General features: G+C 45.2%; 1 protein-coding gene across 4 annotated transcripts in view; it reads left to right on the forward strand.

Annotated features, from left to right (window-relative positions):
- Window positions 1-18,516, forward strand: part of PPP2R3A (protein phosphatase 2 regulatory subunit B''alpha) — a 55,012-nt gene that overhangs the window by 28,504 nt on the left and 7,992 nt on the right. For all 4 annotated transcript variants that reach the window (XM_063166699.1, XM_063166701.1, XM_063166700.1 and 1 more), the window contains 10 exons: window positions 1,368-1,628; window positions 3,015-3,118; window positions 5,571-5,673; window positions 7,389-7,463; window positions 12,380-12,466; window positions 14,636-14,792; window positions 15,569-15,617; window positions 16,095-16,184; window positions 17,141-17,316; window positions 17,768-17,886. In XM_063166699.1, the coding sequence (XP_063022769.1) occupies window positions 1,368-1,628; window positions 3,015-3,118; window positions 5,571-5,673; window positions 7,389-7,463; window positions 12,380-12,466; window positions 14,636-14,792; window positions 15,569-15,617; window positions 16,095-16,184; window positions 17,141-17,316; window positions 17,768-17,886 (1,221 nt within the window). The remainder of the gene's footprint in view (window positions 1-1,367; window positions 1,629-3,014; window positions 3,119-5,570; window positions 5,674-7,388; window positions 7,464-12,379; window positions 12,467-14,635; window positions 14,793-15,568; window positions 15,618-16,094; window positions 16,185-17,140; window positions 17,317-17,767; window positions 17,887-18,516) is intronic.

Below are 18,516 nucleotides of genomic sequence, written 5' to 3' on the forward strand. Positions count from 1 at the left end.
TGAAGAGGAGGAAAATCCTTCTCTTCTTCCATGGGTCTCTGATGAATGGGTTATAAATTATTATAAACTGCAGGTAAAAGTAGTGCTTAAAGAAGCTTTTACAGTTCTCACTTCTTTACCTCATTGCAAGCAAATCTGTGGCTAGTTGGGAGATTCAGTTTGTGTGAACAAAAAAGCTCCAAGCTTCAAGAAAATAATGAAGTAAAGCCACTTCATCATATACATTCTTCTGCATTTAGTGGACTCAGGCTTGGCTGCTTTATCCTGAAACCATTTTGTTTTGAAACAGTTAGAATAAACAAACTGAAAGTCACAGCTGTATTTACTTGACTGTTGCCTTCTGCTCCTTATCACATATGTTGTTATATTAATAAAACTCTTGCATTGGAACCATTGTGCAGTGGGAAAGCCTGTTGCCTTTTCCCAAGAAGGAGTGTCTCTCTGGGGGGGCAGGGAGTTCCTCATCCTTCCACATTCCAGCAACTGATTTTGCAGCTTATACTGTAGTTGCTTGTCAGAGTTTAAAAAATGTTTCCTCCCATGTCTGAAAAATTCCCTGGTTTAGGGAATTTTTAGGGTCTCATTGTGTACTTACATACAAATGCTGCCTGTGATGTAGAGCTAGAACTGGAGATTGACTGGGGAGGGGATCACCATATCAGCCATGTGTTTGTTACAGATAGGAAAAGAGTGAGGAAAAGACATCATGTGAATGCCTAATGGCACTCTGCTGGCTGCTCCTAGTTCCTGATGGAAAAATTGATTTACCAGTGCTTAGTACCTTTCACAAAATCAGGTCTGGGACTGTTTAAGTTGGGCACAAAATAAAAGGCTTGCTGAAGTTGGGAAGGAAGTCTTGAAAATATTTTCTTAATTTATCTCTGATGTAGTGAGTGCTTTGACAAAGCTAATTATGCTCCCAATGGATAGAAAATGTCCTTGTTTGAATGTAGCTTTGCTCATACTTTAGGCAAGCTGTTTGTGTGGGTGGGTGCTCTGGTTCAGAGGGGAAATACTGAAGAGCAGATAGTTTGTTGTTCATGGGGCAGAATGACAAGACCAAGTCCAGCATGAGAGGAAATAGCTTTGTCCTTTGTGGTATCACTGAGTTGCACAGTGACTCAATAGGAAATCATGAGCCACAGCTACATATGTAAAATGCTCAGAAATATGTGACATCCTAAATACACACTGGTTAATAATGCAGAAAATTGTCATTGCCTATTTAAGATGCATTTTTATCCCTGTGCCATAATTTAATTGTTGGTGGGCTTTAATTTTGTCCTAATCACTGGAAGCACAAACTGTTTTTTCCTGCTCCGTGTACCATGATGTTAAAATGTGTTTGTTTTTCACTGTATTTTCAGGTTCAAAGTAAACAAGAGAAGAAGGCAGGAACTCCATCTCCAGCCCCCCTGCAGCCTGTGGTTAGCACTTGCACTCCTCTGCCTGTGAATAAAGCCAGCAGCAGTACCCCTGTGCCCATAAACATTCCACGTTTCTACTTCCCTAAAGGACTCCCCAGTGTCTGCACTAATCATGAGGAAATCATTGCCAGGATTGAAGAGGCCTTTGCAGAGTTTGAAGATGGGAAAGCAAGCATCTGTGAAATGGGGAAAATTGCTAAGGTAACCACTGATGGTCCTGGAGGTTTTTTCCAACCCTAATGATTCAGTGAATCTATTCTTTAGGTTTTTAATTTTGGGAGAGAGACTTTGTTGTAGTTTCAGTCTATCTCACAGCTGTTGTAGGGAAAAAAAGAACCAGTTTCCTTTTGATCTGAAGTTTTTGTTTAGATTTAGATAATAGTAAACAAAAATGAGCTCAGTTTGCTGATTGTCACATCAGATATGTTTGTTCTTGCTTTCATTTATGAAGCAGTTCTCTAAGATTTCTTAGCAACTACAAATTGCATTTTTGTTTCTTTATTCCTTCATATTTGTGCCCAGAAGATTGAGAAACTCAGAGGCAGTAACTTGTCTGCTTCTGTGGTTTCAGGTGGTATCAGCTGCCTGTTTTGTGGCTTTTTGTAGCTGTCCTGCTCAGCTAGCATGAGCTATAGGTGCTATTGCAGCGTTGTGTGAGGAAGCAGCTTTCAACTTCCAGCTCCTGGATGTGGAAGGGGGAAATGTCCAGTGAGCCCCCAGCCCCTGAGCTGTGCACATCCAGTGGTGCAGCTGGTGCTGAGTTCTGCCTTCAGGGCACAGCACACAGCACTTGTGTGGGAGCACACTCTTTGCCTCTCCCTCAGCTGCAGTTCACAGTGCTGCTGATCTAAAACCAGCATTTATCAGACACATCCTGGATGATCAGCTTGCCCTGACTGAGTCTCTGGCACTGTAAACAGAGCAATGATGCTCTCTCCAAGCTTTCATGGGCTGCCATTGAGAGCCAGCAGCTTCTGCAGAGGCTGGTTCAAAAGTGCTGCTCAGGGAGTCCTTTGGCTGGAATAAATCCTTCCCATGTGTGCTTTCATTTTTGTGTTCCCCTGCTGAGATCTTGCAGTGTTGGAAATAATGGACTGTGCTGGGTGGAAGGCACTGCACTGAGAATTAAAGGGTGGGATTGACTTCACCTTTAGGCATTTACTCATTAATTGTCTGTAATTAGACTTGAGGTTCCCTTGCTGCCTGTGACAGGTTATCCCATAGGAGAATAGACCCTCCTGTTTTAGGGTGGGTGGGGGATGTAGCTGCTGTCAGTGTCCTTCTGGAAGGAGGTGCCAGTCTCTCCATTCCACCCCCAGGAACTGTGCTAAACAGTTCAGAGCTTGAGTAGTCCAGATCCTTTTCCTAGCCTGGGAGGAGTGTTTCTCAGCCTCTTGAAAGGGCACATGACAAAGTAGAAAGTGATGTGTGAATTCTCAACCTTGGCACACAGTAAATGGCACACAGGTGAGTCAGAAAGCCATTGCCACTTTATTTCCCTTGTGTAAAGTCTCAGTGGTGAATCTGGTGAAAGGTTCCTCTTGGGACTGCTCTTGTATTCCTCCTTGCCCTGGTTTTTCCTTGCAGATCTGTGGCTGCCCACTCTACTGGAAAGCACCTCTGTTCTATGCATCTGGGGGAGAGAGGACAGGATGTGTCTCTGTGCACTCCTTTGTGTCCATGTGGAGAAAGTGAGTACAGCAAATGCAAAACTCTTTCTGGAAGAAGACATCTGCCTGCCATACAAATACATTTTTTTCCTTCTTTTCTACCAGACTTTTCATACAATTTTCCTCTTCTTTAAGTGACTTAAAAATCTCCATCAGCTTGAGATTCCCCCCCCCACCAGACCCTCTGAACACTTGTTTCCATGTGACATTCACAAACTTGGAAGTAATTTTATAGATACTAAGATGTTTTGAGTTAGTTAGTGTATAAAATATATTTACAAGCTCCCCAGAAATGTCAGCTATCCTGATGTAGCTGGTAGTTGTGCATTTGGGGTATATTTGTGCCCAGCCTTATTGCTGTAGACTGGTGCACTAAGCAAATGCCATTTGGGAATTGGGGAAGGAGGTATGTGATAGTGTTACAGGACAGAGAGAGGAATGTGGAAATAAGCATCATCATATAACTGGGTACTCTGGGAGCTTTAATAGTTACTACCTTCCCAAGCAAGCTATTGAATTCATCTGTGGAGGTTGACAGTCCACACTGTGAAAATGGAGAGCTCTGGGTGGATGCATTGTGCTTGGAGTCAGCTCTGACATGGAGCAGACTTGTTTTCTTGCCTAATCTTTTTCCCTCCAGGGCAATTCAGGCTTTAGTGTGCTCTGTGAAACACCTGAACAGCGTCTCCATCTCCTCTCCAGAGAGAATTCTAATTTTTAACTTAATGGTTGCTCTTCAGATTCTTGATGTAGCCTTTAACCCTGAATTCCCAAAGTATTTCCTGTGATGATGTTGTCAAAACAGCTTCTAGTTACCCTGGCAAAATTACAAAAATGTTAGGGGTGACTGTGGTCTCTAAGTTTGTCTTGACACAGACAATATATTTTCCTTCCTTAGGTTCCTCCAATTACTTCTAATTAATCCCTAATGTGTGATACCACATTTTCACTTCTCTGATTTTCACATCCTTCAGATATTTGCAGACTGTGGTCATGTCCCTCTTCTGTATCTTCTTAACTCTCCCACTTCCAAGCCAAACTTTGTATGCTTTTGTCACTTAATTGCTCTTTTAGAAAGATTATTTTGTATCCCCTCCTCTTCCCCTCTGACAGTTATAAAATCTTTGCTGGAAAGCTGAAAAACAGAAGAAATGTAGTATTTCTGGTATAGTTAGACTGCAGCCATGTGAGCACAGGTGTAACTTTAAACCAGGTCTCTTTAGTTGCTGAAGCCTATTTTCAATTTTCTTAGTATATGACTGACTTCTCAAGATGCCACATGCTCACTGCTTGTCAAGTCTTTAGGAATTTCTCAATATAAAACACTTCTGAATGTCAGATCTTTTTGTTTGTGGCTAAAACAGGGCTTTGGGATTCATCTTTGTGCCAGATTTTTTAAGCTAAAACATTAGCAACTCTTTCTGCAGCTGATTTAGAATATATCTGTTAATTGACAGTTACCATGATAGGAATGTGCAGCCAAAAGGATTGCTAAATCTTTTTTTGCTTATTTAATGGAGCCCTTTTTTTGTAAAGTCTGCCTTTCCTAGAATGATGAGGCCAGAATTAGCAGAAAACAAGTTAGTGTGATCTCTGCTGGAGAACTACAGCCACTTCAGTACTATGTTCGTGCACTTTCAGGAGAGGAGAGTGGTGAATAATCACTCACAGTAAATAATTACAGTGCATTTATATTTTCAGAGTTAATGAAGAAAACAGTGTGGTTTTCTGAGTTTCCCTGATACTATGTGAACAACATAGTGTTTGATACATTCAAATGTTGTGTTCTGTTACCAGTGTTTGGTAAATGGCATGGAGTTCCTCTCTTCATGAGTTTCTCTGGGGTCAATCTCATAACTGTGACACCTTTGGCCAGTGCAGTATTTTGTGTGAGAAGAAGACAGAGACAAGAGCTGGTGTGTCAGATGCACACTGTCAGCCAGAGGGGACTGAGTTTACACCCTTCTCCAAATGCTCAGTCCTACTAATGCCTTCATTAGGCTGTTCTCTGTGGCTTTGGTGCACAGCTCCAGATGGGCCATAATTAACAGGGGATGCCCTTTTTCCTTCTGAGAAGTGATTTTTCTGGGTGAATGTTCAGTCCCTGTAGTTTGGCAATCTCCTCAAATCCTGCAGTTTAGTGAAGGGTTACATTGGAGAGCACATCCTGTGGCATCCCACTGGGCTGGTGCTGTTCACTTGGAGTGAGCCTGCAGCATTGGCAAGAGTCAGGTTACTCTGATTCCACGGGTGCTTAGTAAAAAAGCTGCTTTACCACAGCAGTGTTAACCTGGGAAAAAATCCCTGCTGGGTGCCCTGGTGCAGCTGAAAGACCTTGAAGGAAGTGCTGGCAGTGTGAGGTCAGCAGTGAGTGATTCCAGCACAGGTGTATTGTGCTCCAAGGCCCTTGTGACCCTGCCGGGGCTCCTGGGAGGTGGGAAGGGCTGGGTGTAACTCCTCCCCTCTCCCACAGAATCCTGCGGAGCTGCCACGACGATGCCTCCAGGTTCACTTCCCTCCTGGCCAAGCCTGGCTGTGACTGCCTACAACAGGAGGATTTCATCCCGCTGCTGCAGGTACTGCCCCAGCTCTGCTGCGTTCACTTGGCACCTTCTTTGTTCCCATGGCAGTAAATGTTTACCAGGGACGAGCAGACCTTTGGTTTGAACAGCACCTGGGTGGGGTTCATCTTGGAGTGAAATAGTAATGAGCTTTTGAAGTGCTTAAGTGCCAAACCAGCTGCAGATGCTGCTGAAGGCATTGAGAACTGGTCTCTTGTCAGGATTCATATTTATCAGTGCCTTGTAACCAGCCTGGAATTTCTCCCATTTCTCTATGTGGATATTGGGAAAAATGCTTGTTGCTGTTGATAGTCAAGTACAACATAAAAGCTTATTGGAAAAGTTTTGTAAAAGTCGCTTGGCAAGACAGTTGTAATTAAATTTGTCTAGCCAGACTACCAGATACAGTATCACATGGAGATCTTGGCAAAATTTTTGCAGTTCTAATTGTTCTGTATATGCCTCTAAACCTGCAAGTGCACAAATGTCACTGCTTTTTTTCCCCTCATATTCAGGCTAAATCTGCACATCCTCATTTTATGTCTTTCTTTCCTTTAATTAACTTTAACAAAGTATAGTTTTAATTATGTGTGACCATTTATGCAGACTCTGGATAGGGCTTCTCTATAGTGTCTCTAAATCACATTTATCTGCTCCTCTGATCAGCAGTTGCACTTTTTCTGATCTTTTCCACGCATCCCTAGATTTCTCACACAGTGCTGCCCTCTGGGTAAAACCTCTGTGGAGATGCTGCTGGGGAAAGATTTTGTGTCTGTGCTGGCTGTTTCTGTCTCAGACAGAACTGGGGCTGTAATGGGTACATTTTCTCATGTTGCTCTTCATCTCTTCTCCACTGGGCACACTGCCTTTCCTGGTGGATTGCAGCTCTGCTCTTTAGCTCCTGGTGCAATCCAAGGCATGCACAGTCCTGTCAGTCAGCCAGAGATCAGCAAAATTACCCTGATTTACGCCACCATGTGAGACATCCTGTTATACTGCCCAAAAACTGGGTATATCACACCCCTGAGGGCACCATGGAACAGGCACAGCAGAACTTGGAACACCTTTAAAGGGTAGAGGAGTCAGACATGGAGAAATTACACAGGCATTGATTCATGCAGGATCTGAACTGATTCATGCAGGATCTGAGCAGTTTCTCCATGGATTTGATCATGCAGATTTGGCATTGTGAGCCAGTGTTTGACTTACAAAAAGCTGGTCTTGAGAAAGAGGCATCTCCACAGGTAGTCCAAGTGAATTTTGGAAAAATACTGATCGTATCTGTAAGCATTCTGAGGCTCACACAGCTTAAATTTGACATAGGAGACTTTCTCAAGGAATGTTTATTTCTGACACCTAGTTCTAACAAATGTTAATATCTTCAATGAATGGAGGAAAACAAAAATCTTGGAGAGGAGATAGTTGCATGGTCAACTAATTAATTATTGTCTCATTCAATGAAAATGAGTTTTCATCTACTCACTAACTCTCTTCCTTTGTTTTTCTGTCCTTAAGTAAATCAAACTGGCCCACCAGGTGCGTATTGCCAGCAAAGGCATTCTATTACTGTAATAGAAGGTTCTCTTGGTAGATTAAAAGATTTCAATTTTACTGTTAATGCTGCAAATAGTTTTGAGAGTAAGCAAAAGTATTGGTTTGTAAACCCAGTAACTTCTAAGCATTTAAAGGAGAAGAAAATCTATTTCATTTCATTTTCTCTTACCTTGCAGGATGTGGTAGAAACTCATCCTGGCCTCACGTTCCTGAAGGACGCTCCGGAGTTCCATTCCCGGTATATCACCACGGTAGGCTGCTTCCCTGATCCCCTGGGCTGCCTCTGCCTCCCTTTGGGGTCTGTCACTCTTCCTACCAGCAAATCCTTCAGTCATTTAAAAATATAGGTGTTTTTAATATTACTCACCATGAGGTACTTTAACTACTGCTTCCAAAAGAAAAATAATCTGCTTGTGTGTGCCAAGGGTTATTCTAAAGGTTAATAATGGTTCTTTCTGGTCTTAAGCAAATCTATGAAAACATCTTTTTTGGCCTGATGAATGGAAAAAAAGTCCTTTGGTCTTTGGGAGCTGCTAAGTCACCCTGAATAGTGCTGGGCTGCTGAGACATGGAAGGCTGCCTGTTTGAAGGGTTCTGTCACTGAGGCTTGGAGAATCCATGACTGTTCCTCAGTGCAAAGCACCATTTGCCTCCAGGGATCTGCTGTCCAACCTTTCTTTTGCCAGGATGCCTGTGCAGGCTCTCTGTCCCCAAGCTTTTGTGGCTGGGGTTTGTTCAGTAGCTTTGTTCCAGCTCTGCAGTCAGCACTAAGACTGGTACTTTACCTAAGTATGTTTGTACCTTTTTTAAGCCTTGAGCTTGACTGGTGTTGGGTGTGAATCTGGATAAAAGGTATAAATGTTGGGAAGTTTTCTCTCTGCAGCAGTAACAAATTCAAATAATGACAGACCTGGTGGGAGGTCTATCCAACAGGGCTCAGGGCTTCAAGTTTCTCCTGTTTGCTTGCCAGGGCCTGCCTGGGGCTGCACCACACATGGCAGCTGGGAGGCTCCTGGCACACACGTGCTTGTTCCTTTCCTGTAAGGAGCAGATGGCACAAAGACACTTCTTCAGGGCAAACCCTGAACTGTCACACTAATGAAAATGTGTAATGAGAATCCATTCTAAATGTTGTAGATGCACTTGAACATGACAGTGAGCAATGGCATTGTATAATCAATTGTAGATGCACTTGAACATGACAGTGAATAGCAGGGTATAATCAATATGTTTAGTCCCTGTGGAGCAAGACAACATAAATATTAAGCCAGAACAGGTATGGGAATGGCCAGGGAATTATGGAGGCATGTTAATGGGTGAGTGTGGGAAGTGCCTGTGGCACAATGCACCCTGGTATTTGGTGTTTCAATTGCGTGGAAGGGTGAGACTGAAAGGTTTAAGGTCACACCTAAGGGTGAGACTGAAAGGTTTAAGGTCACACCTAGGGTTGGTTTCTGACTGCAGTGTCCATGGGTCAGTGCCATGTGTGGTTGCCCTGGCTGCTGACAAAGGCAATTCTCTGCATCTGCCTTTATGGGTTCCTCTTACTGTTCCTGTATTCTTCAGGCAAGAAACAAATGTCTTTGTAGGGTAATCCCTCACATGATCACCCTTGCTGCCCTTTCTGGACTCACCCAGGGCACTGCGCAATGTGGCTGGGACCAGCTGTGTGAAGCTGAGCTTCCACTTCCAGTTAACTGAAGTGCAGGCTGCTGCTCAAGGCAGCACCTTTTCCTTCCTCTCTCCTTTTGCAGCACTTCCCTGGTACCTGGGTCTGGTGCTGTGTCACCAAAGCAGTCACAGAGCCAGACAATGATGAATACATGAAGCTCCTGAGTGCTTCTTGATCCTGCCTGTATGTGTGCTGTGCTTTCCTGCTGCACTCAGAGCCTTTGGACATCCCTCTGGCAGTGCTGGGACACAGGTGGATTCCAGGCTTGCTCCAAAGGCAGCAGGGACTGGTGGTGCCTGGAGCTGAGGAGAGGGCTGTGGAGCAGCACACCTGACAGCTGCTCTGGGGGTCTGTGCTGACAGCAGAATCTCCCTGGGCTGGAGCAGGGCCAGCCCTGGGCAGGCAGGAGGCTGCTGGGCAGGCTGTGCCCATCTGGAGGGGCAGCACTCGGGGCTCTGCAGCAGTGGCTCCCTGGTAGCAGCAGTTCCTATTGCTCACCTCTCCTTCCACAGACAGTTTGGCACATCCCTCTTTAGTGCTACAAAATCCAGAATTTCCACCAGCAGGCAATGAAGGAAACAGCTTTGTCCTTGGATTTTGAGACCACTTGGATCATTTTTATTGCTGCAAGGTAGAGTGCCTTATACCTCCTTACACAGACAGAGTGCTGTATTTGCTGCCACACAAGAGTCACAGTTCATGTTTGTGTTACAGACCAGGGCCATGAGGACACATGGCTTTGTGTTCATTGCTGGGTACAGCATCACCTGGCTGAGATCTCCTGGAGAGTGACTTCACAGTCTAGGATGGGTAAGATGTGAATGCACATTTCAGTTCTTACTGCCACCTCAGAACCTTTTAAAGGGCCTTTTGGACACAATGGGCTGGAATTTCATCTGTATCATATCTGTTTTATTGGCCACTGTATTACTAAAGCAGTTGTGTTTGTTTCAACAGAGACAACTCCTGAACTGGTGAAGATGATGCAGAACATCACAGAATACCCTGTGGGATTTGTTGTAAAGCTTTAGTGTGACTTCTACCTGAATATTCAAACCAGGCTCAGAGTTAGCAGTGCATGCTACCCTTGGAAAACTGTGTGCTAAAAACAGTTTAAAGGTTAAAGCTTGTGGAAAAGTGCTTCAGCTTTTACAGTAGCATCAGTGCAAATGTGTAAGGGGACAATGGCCATAGGGATTAATAAAGGTTCCTGTTTTGTCTACAATTGTTTTTGTTCTTCTGTGGGAAGACTGGGGAAGAGTCTGGAACTCATCTGTGAATGGCTTTGGCCTGGAGGTCTATTAATTACATGAGGATAATGGGGCAGTAGAAAGAGGCTCCTCTTTCCAAAGGCTAATTAAGAATTTGACTCCATGATCCTTGTGCCCTCTTCCAACTCAAGATGTTCTATGGGTCTATGGTTGTGTACTGAGCTAAGAAAAATGAAGCCAGTTATGGCCTAAGGGACCAGTGTGGTTTTCATGCTGCACATCATCTCAGGTTGGGTCATGATCTAGGACGTTTCCCAAATGCTTTTTTTGACAGCTTGGGGTTTACAACCTGGAAAAGAAAAGGATAAATACTGAGATTTTATAGTGAGATATATACTGTGTACTGTCCATGGAAACTGGGCCATTATTTGAATAATAAAGCCTTCACTGAGTGACTGGACATGGTAAGAGACATGAAAAGAGATCCCATTTTGCCTCTGAATGGCTTTTTTTTACAGATGGGTGAGGAGGGAGCAGATGGAACATCTTTATCAATGTGGTCTGGTAGACAAACAGTGTTTATGTGTCACAAATGGGAATAGCTTGTTGTCTTTTACTACCCTGCAGGCAGAAGAGAAGAAGAATTACTGGTATGGGGTCCTGTTTCTGATTCTTAGGATTGCTATTTTGGAGTCCTTGGAATGGTGTGAACACCCTGTATTTTTAAGAGTTGCTACAAATTTGTCAGGTGTGATAATGGGTGATGTGAGAGGTGACACCACTCCAGTCTCTGAGCTCTTGTGAAGCTGGAAACAAAAGCCAAACAAAGTTGAGAAATGGAGACTGGAATGGCAGTGGCTACCAGAGGCATGAAAGAAGAAACAAACATTTTGCTTAAGACCAGAAAGGATCACTGTGATTACCTAATCTGACATCTTGTGCTACACAGGCCACAGAACATTGCTCAGTGATTGCCACAGTTAGGATAGATCTAGTTTTTGGTCTGTTTTTAGTTAAAATGACACCCAACTTTAAAAGGATATCCACCTCTGAGCCTGGAGGAATGAAGAGCCTGCAGTGTTACCAAAGGTGTTGTGTTCAGCTAAGTTGAATTAATCAGTTCTGTCTCTTCAGGGTACATTTGAATCCTGACATCATTCTTGGTGCTCTCAGAGTTGTGTGTGCCATCATCAGTTGCTCTCTCACTGTGCACCCCAAAGCAGACTGCTGGGAGCAATCTCATACTTGGTTCTGCATCTGTTCTGGACTAAGAACCAGCACTTGACTGAGTCCAAAGATGGCCCTTCAGTAGTGGTTGCCCACTTGAAATTAGTTCTGGCTAAAGGAGAAATCTATCCCATTTAATCTGCTAGCTGCATTGATCCCTGTAATGTCCACATTGTTGTGTAAAGTTAATTTTTGTGTTGGAATAGTGTGCACTGAAGGTTACCAAAACTCTGGGGTGATGTGCTTAGATGTTAGACACATCAAAGGTTTGTAGTAGGTTTGGTCAACAAGATTTCAGTGCTGATAGGCAAATTAATTCTATTCTCCTTTCTCATGCCAGTGATATTTATTTGTTGCTGTTTGCCCTGTTATGTGTGACCAAGCACATACAAGAATAAACCTTTGTGTTTCCCCACCCTGTGATGTTACTTGACAGCTGACAAGGAGCAGACTGGGAAGGGCTGTTTGCTTTTTTGAGGAGCTTGGGAGTGAGCTCAGTCTCACACTGGGAGCTGTTTGCTTTTGGCTTCTGAGAGTTCTTTGCCTCTTCCCCATGATTTTTGCTCACTTTCACCAGAGACAGATCTGGAAAGGAGCCAAACAAGTTTAACACCTGCCCAAAATAATTGCAAACAGAACCTTTCGTGCTTACTTTCAGCAGAGGCACTGGAACATAAGGCATTGTTATATTGTTATAGTTACAATGGGTCAGACATTCACCTTCTCTTTCATTTACATGTCTTGTTTCCTCTGCAGGAACCAGAAGAATCAGAAGTCTTTTTTTTTTTAATAATACATCTGCATGCCCAAAGAAGTGAATTTAGAGCAGTGGAAATATTTCCACACTGGAAAGGGATAAAAGGGATAATACTGTTTAAGAAGCAAGTGTTACTTTCAGACTGTGTAGTCACTTAAGGATAGTAGTATCTACAGAAAAGATCCCACAACAGTTTTCAAACAGAGGTCTGCTTAAGATGAGTGAATAAACCAAGCATTTAAATTCCCAGAGTGCTGTGTTTCAGGAGTTGATTTCAAGAGCAGTGTTCATTTGTTGCAGGTTATCCAGAGGATATTCTACACAGTCAATCGCTCCTGGTCGGGGAAGATCACTCTGACAGAGCTGAGGAAAAGCAACTTCCTGCAGGTACGTGGGTGTGTGTGGGAGCAGGAGCCAGGGTGCAGCAGCATCCCCTGTTCTGTGCCTGGGTGCTGAGGGAGCTGCTCCTGGGCTGCAGTGGGATGAGCCAGGTGCTCAGGGCCGGGAGTCTGCTGGGGATACTGGAGGAGCTGTGCCTGAGTTGAGGTGAGAAGAGCAGGGACAGGAGTGGCCCCAGGGTGCTGAGAGAGGGTCAGGGTGTGACTGTTTTCCTGCTCTGAGGCCACATGGAGCAGCAGCCTGGCTCCTGGTCCAGACAGCAGGAGGGGAAGCAGGACATGGCATTGCATCCATGTGAAGTGGCTCACAAGCAGCCAAGAAGAGCTGCAGGAGTGCCAAGGGTAGGAGAGCCAATTTCCTGCCTCCTAGGCAGCCCTCAGCCCACTGACAGCTGCTCAGGAATATCTCTGCAATTGCAGGATGAGGCACCTCAGGAGCTATCTCCACAGGATAATGAATGGAGCTTAGTTCTTGTTCCAGTGACTGCAGTGTGTCCTTATGTCAGGATTTGGTTCTCTGTCCTCTGTGTATTTTGCCCAAAGAGCACCAGGTTAAGACTGTCTCAGGCTTCTCATGTCCAGCCCAGCCTGAAGAGCCAGAAAGTCTTGAGCTGAAAGGTGAAGGACTGGCTAAACCAGTGAGATTTCCCTCCTGTGTCCTGTTTGCCCTTCCAGGTGTAGTGTGCTGTCTTCCTCAAACTCCTCAAGTATGAATTCACATTCTTTCTCCTTTCAGACATCATCTCCTCTAGGTGACCCCACCAGCTAAAGGAAAAATGAGCTCTTTTGAATTGGCTCATGCCAATCCAGGCCCTAGGATCCCTGTTCCTTCCCAACCTCTGTTAAAAATAATCTTCCCAGATTATCCTGCATCTTTATTCACTCCTTTTCTCCCTTTAAACATTCTCTCAATTTTTCTCCTTTCACATCTACTCCGCCTTTCATCTCCTGCAGCAGGGAAGTTCAGCTCCTTGCTGCAGGTGTAAATGCCTCTTTGGCTGTGATCTACAGAAGACAAAAATGGTATTTTGTGATTGTCATCTGCAAAGAGAGACAGACAGACAGAGTCTGGAGAGGCCAGTGAGTGATGGATCAAAGGTGTTCAGACTTGGGTGTCAGCAGTCAGAGTAGTGCAGGTCTGGCAATGCCATCCTGTTATCCCTGCCAGAACACTGAACCTGGTGGATAGCAGCATGTGAGAGTTTTGTTTGGATCCAGTTGGATTCCTTGGATGTGGAGGTGCCTGGAAGTTGATGTTGAAATACCAGTGCCAACACATAACACAGCATCTGTTTTTCTGGTTGTGGGTAGCAGGGCCACTGGGCCTGCCTGCTTGGGGACACCCCAGCACACCCTGGGATAGCTCAGGCTGTTTTGCCTGCTCTCTTGGGAGAGGCTGGAGGGCAGGAGCTCACTGGAGCCATGATTTATTAGACAAGAATGCTTCTGGTGTCTCCTGGCCTCAGCACCAAGAAGAAAAGTAGGGAGGTGGCACTGGGAAATGTGCAAATGCCCTCTTGTTTCTGGGAAGAACAGGGAGGTGTAAAGTGGGAATGAAACATGGATGTTAGCACTAAATGTTTCCTAGTAAGACATGTCAACAGATGTTATGGTTGGAAATCTGTCTGAGCCTCCCAGTTAAACCAGAATGATTCCTGCAACAGCGCAGGGAAGTCAGAGGGATTAGTTTGGGGTCCCAGTCCAGGTGTGAGTCTGGAACAAGACTTGATTTTGCCCTTCAGGAGGCAGACAGGGATGTCTGATGAGTAAAGAATACCTCAGGTCCTGTGGAAGACTGTGGACTTGCTGCTGGAAGTGGCTCTAAGAGTCTCTGGTGCAGGTTAGGATTGTCTCCCAGACCATGGATCCCAGCTGACACAGCAGTTTGTGTTCCTGTTTCTCTTCACTAGGCTGAAAATGAGCAAAAGTTGTTGACAGGAGTGGCAGAGGTGTTGTGCTAAGCAGGACGGCCAGCCAGGTGCTCTGTAAGGGCCTGCTAAGGAATACAGCAACCACATCTCTTGGGGAAAGGCTGCACTTGGGGTTAGCTCTCAGGGCTGTGCTCACCCAGCTTCCTGAGAAACTGCAGCACTTCAGCTGCTGAGCTGCCTCTTCACCCAGCTTTAACTTCCCACTGTGTTTGTTTGTACCCTTTCAGACTCTTGCTCTCTTAGAAGAAGAGGATGACATAAATCAGATCACAGATTACTTCTCCTATGAGCACTTTTATGTCATATACTGCAAATTCTGGGAGCTGGATACTGACCATGACCTTTACATCAGCCAGAAGGACCTGGCTAGGTACAGTGATCAAGGTATGCTGCCTGCAAATGTGGTGAGGGCATTGCTGAAAACACAGTGTTCCTACTGAAGACCAAAGCCTGTCTTCAGTTTGGTTAATATGATGCCTCAGAAAAGGTTTTAATGTAGCCACCCATCTCTTAAATAAATGTTGCTTTAGAGAAGGAGTTGGACAAGCTTAGACACAGAGAACTGCAGGGGACACAATTTTCTGCATGAGTAGCTACAGATGGAGCTTCTGTTCCTGTGTGAGTCACTGCCAGGAGGACAGGCTAAAATAATGTCCTGAAACTTGTTTATTATTTACTGAGAGCTTTGCAGGAACTTGGAAGTAGGGACAAGAAGGATGAGCCCGTGTGAACCTCAGAGATCATTGAAGTGCAATCCACTTAAGCATGAGAGGAATCCAGAGTCCAGTGAAGCTTGGGGGATCTCAGCTTGCAGATGGACTCTGCAGAGTATCTCTGCAGTTCAGCACAGAACTTCCTTTCCCAAAGTTATATTTGTTTTTGGAGGTTCAAGGGCCCTAGATAAATAATGGAATACAAATCCACAAAGGGCTAAAAGACCCATGAGTTCCAAGTGCAGGCATTTATGGGGAGCCCTTGGGGGTTCTGGGGGAGTGTGGCAGTCACAGGACTCAGGAGTGTTGATCACAGGGCTGGGTGGGTGAAGGTGGAGCCCCTTTTAACAGTGGGAAGGGGCTTTGTGTGGATTCAGCATGAACAACTGATTGTAGTTATTGCTGTGAGCTGTAGCTTCATTTCCTTCATGTTTTCCTTGTTTCCAGCTTTGTCAAACAGGATCATTGAGAGGATATTCAGTGGTGCTGTGGTGAGGTAAGGAGTAGCACACTGCTTGGGGGAAGAAGGGAAGGCAGTTTCTGTCAGTCTGAGAAATACAGAATGGTTTCCAACAGAAACCATTCCAGGTTTCACTCCAGCTCCAGCTGGAGCTACCTGAACATGGAGTGAGAGACTTCTGGGTAACTTAAGAAAACAAAATAAAAATCCCATCGGATGGGAGGACTGGGCATAGCTGGAAGACATGGCACAGGGATAGCTGGAGAGCACTGCTTTGAAGTCTCTGAAAAGGGATGTGCTGTGGGAGGGGATGTGGCAGATGAGCTCCAGCTCTGCTGTGATAAAAGGCAGCAAATGCTGTACCTGGTGCTGCAGGGTGCAGGGAGTACAGGCTAAATAGGTGACAGTGCCCCATTTTCTCTCACTAATGATTTGAAAAATATCTTTGATGATATCTTGAGTGTTTAGGGGCCTGGTGATTTTTAATTATTCTTTTTCTGCTATGTCTTCTAGAGGCACTGAAGTTCAAAAGGAAGGGCGCATGAGTTATGCAGATTTTGTGTGGCTCCTGATTTCAGAGGAAGACAAGAGGAGTGCTACAAGGTGAGACTGATTTCTGTGTCTTAGGAAAATCATTGAGATGAGCAAATAAGATAAGGAAACTTCTGTGACCTACTACTTTCTAAAAGAGAGAGCAGCTTGGGGTCTGGAAGTTGTTAGGAAGAAAAGATCTTACCAGTGATGGTTGGTCAAATCATTTGCCTTTCTTGAGGAAAACTTGTGTAAAAGCAGAGTTTTCTCATAATTTTTAATGTATTGGTAGTTATCAGTGCCTTTGATCACCTCATGCCATGAGGCACTGGCTCTGAGCACACACTCCTGAGGTGCTGGCAGCAGTTGGGCACATCCCTTCACAGGTGGAGTGGGTGTGTGTAAGTAGGGTTTGTGGGGAAACTTCACCGTGGCACTTTGTAAAAGCTGCCTGTGGCCAGGTTTGTACAGCCAGGAGGAGACTGTTGTGCAGGGGTGATCCAGATGTGCATGTGAGTGTTAGCATAAGGGATCTTACACATAACAAGAGAAGAAGAATCCAGAACTGCAGGCTTGAACCCTCCAGAGGGGAGGAGGGATACAGAGTGCAGCTGTCTGAGAGCTCTGCCTTGTGTAGAAAGGAGCAAATGAGTGCATGCCACAGCTGCCTTGTCCCTCAGCAGGGTCCCTGCAGTGTCCTGGGCTCAGAGCTGGCTCTATTTGCCAGCTCTTGCTGGTGGGTCAGGCAGGGACTCCCTGAGCCCCCCTTGGGCTGCAGCACAGTGAACACTGGGTACAGGTGAGGCAGGTAATGAGTGTGGCTGTGCTGCTCACAGTCACTAGGGAGACTAACAGGACGTGCTTGGAGTGCTGGCCTGGGCCCTGACCCTTCCCAACAGGCCTTGTCATCCCTGGGTTTATGGCAGGCTGTGGCAGCAGAGCCTTGGGGGTGGGAAGGGAGAATGTGCAGTAGTCTGTGCTGTGTGGGTGTCCCAGGGCAGTGAGCAGTGTCCCTGCTGTGTCCCCAGCATCGAGTACTGGTTCCGCTGCATGGACCTGGATGGGGACGGGGTGCTGTCCATGTACGAGCTGGAGTTCTTCTATGAGGAGCAGTGTGAGCGCATGGAGGTGATGGGCATAGAGCCTCTGCCCTTCCAGGACCTGCTGTGCCAGATGCTGGACCTGGTCAAGCCAGAGAGGGAAGGTGAGTCCTGTTTAGGCAGAGCTTTTACTCCTTTCATTTGTGGGGGGTTGAGAAGGTAAAGCCAATGTGAAACCCATCTACAGGCAGAAGTTACTGCACATTGGGCCATGATGTTGTGCATCAGGAGGGCTGAAACACTAGAACAAGAGAGCTTGTGAATTAACTGCCTGGGACTGAAGCAACAATTCTTGTGTGCTCCAGCTGTGGGATGTGCTGACAGCCTGCACTGTAAAATTGAACCATCCCCATTCACGTGCCTTCGTATTTCACATGGATGTCAAAGGCCTCCATGTGTATGTAAGATTTAAACTTAATGAACACACCCATGTATTCAACAACGTTAAAATCCTTGACTGACTTGGGAAGGAATTTTGTGCTTTTGAAGCCTACTGGTGTTACAATTAAAACCTTTGTAAGAACTCAGTAACAACCATGTGGGGTTTTTCTATAGGAAGAGTAACCTTGCGAGACCTGAAGAGGTGCAGAATGGCTCATGTGTTCTTCAACACCTTCTTCAATTTAGAGAAATATCTGGACAATGAACAGAGGGATCCCTTTGCAGTGCAAAAGGTATAAATCACCTTTATTTCTAAATAAGGAAATTTCACATTCATCTTTGGAGTTCTCCTGGATGTAGGGAAAATCCAACTGAATAAAAGAACATTTTTTCACAGGTACAGCTCATCGATTGTCTCCTAGAAGCCTCTTATCTGCTCAAAGTACAGAAAAGTGGAGGGGAGGCCAAAACCAGCTTTGGTTTCCTCACAGTTGTTCCCACATAATCTGCAATAGAAACTTTGTGGTTCCATGATTCAAGGCTTAATACATCCAAGACAGAACCACTTTGTTTGTTTGTTTGCTTAATCTGGATCATCATAAAAGCAATCAAGTGGGACCAGGGGGATAACTTGCTATCCCCATCCTGTAGTAAATGGCAGAGGACCAGGTATTTATAGAGGTGATCCTGTAATCTTCTCTAAAACTTGCCCTCACTTAGCCAAGAGTCCCTCAAAAGCTCAGTTACAATGAACCTTTGATGGACAGATTTGGAACCACCGAGTTCTTCCATCCTGTATGGAGAGCACAAACTGAGCTAGAGCACAGCAAGCATGTGGTGGCTGCATTTCTGAAGTGGAGCAGATGCAGTTTGTTGGCACCTCAGGTCACATGCTGAGCTTTTGGACCCTGAGAGGTATTTTT

Source organism: Melospiza melodia, chromosome 12, assembly GCF_035770615.1.
Source record: "Melospiza melodia melodia isolate bMelMel2 chromosome 12, bMelMel2.pri, whole genome shotgun sequence".
Lineage (NCBI taxonomy): Eukaryota > Metazoa > Chordata > Aves > Passeriformes > Passerellidae > Melospiza > Melospiza melodia.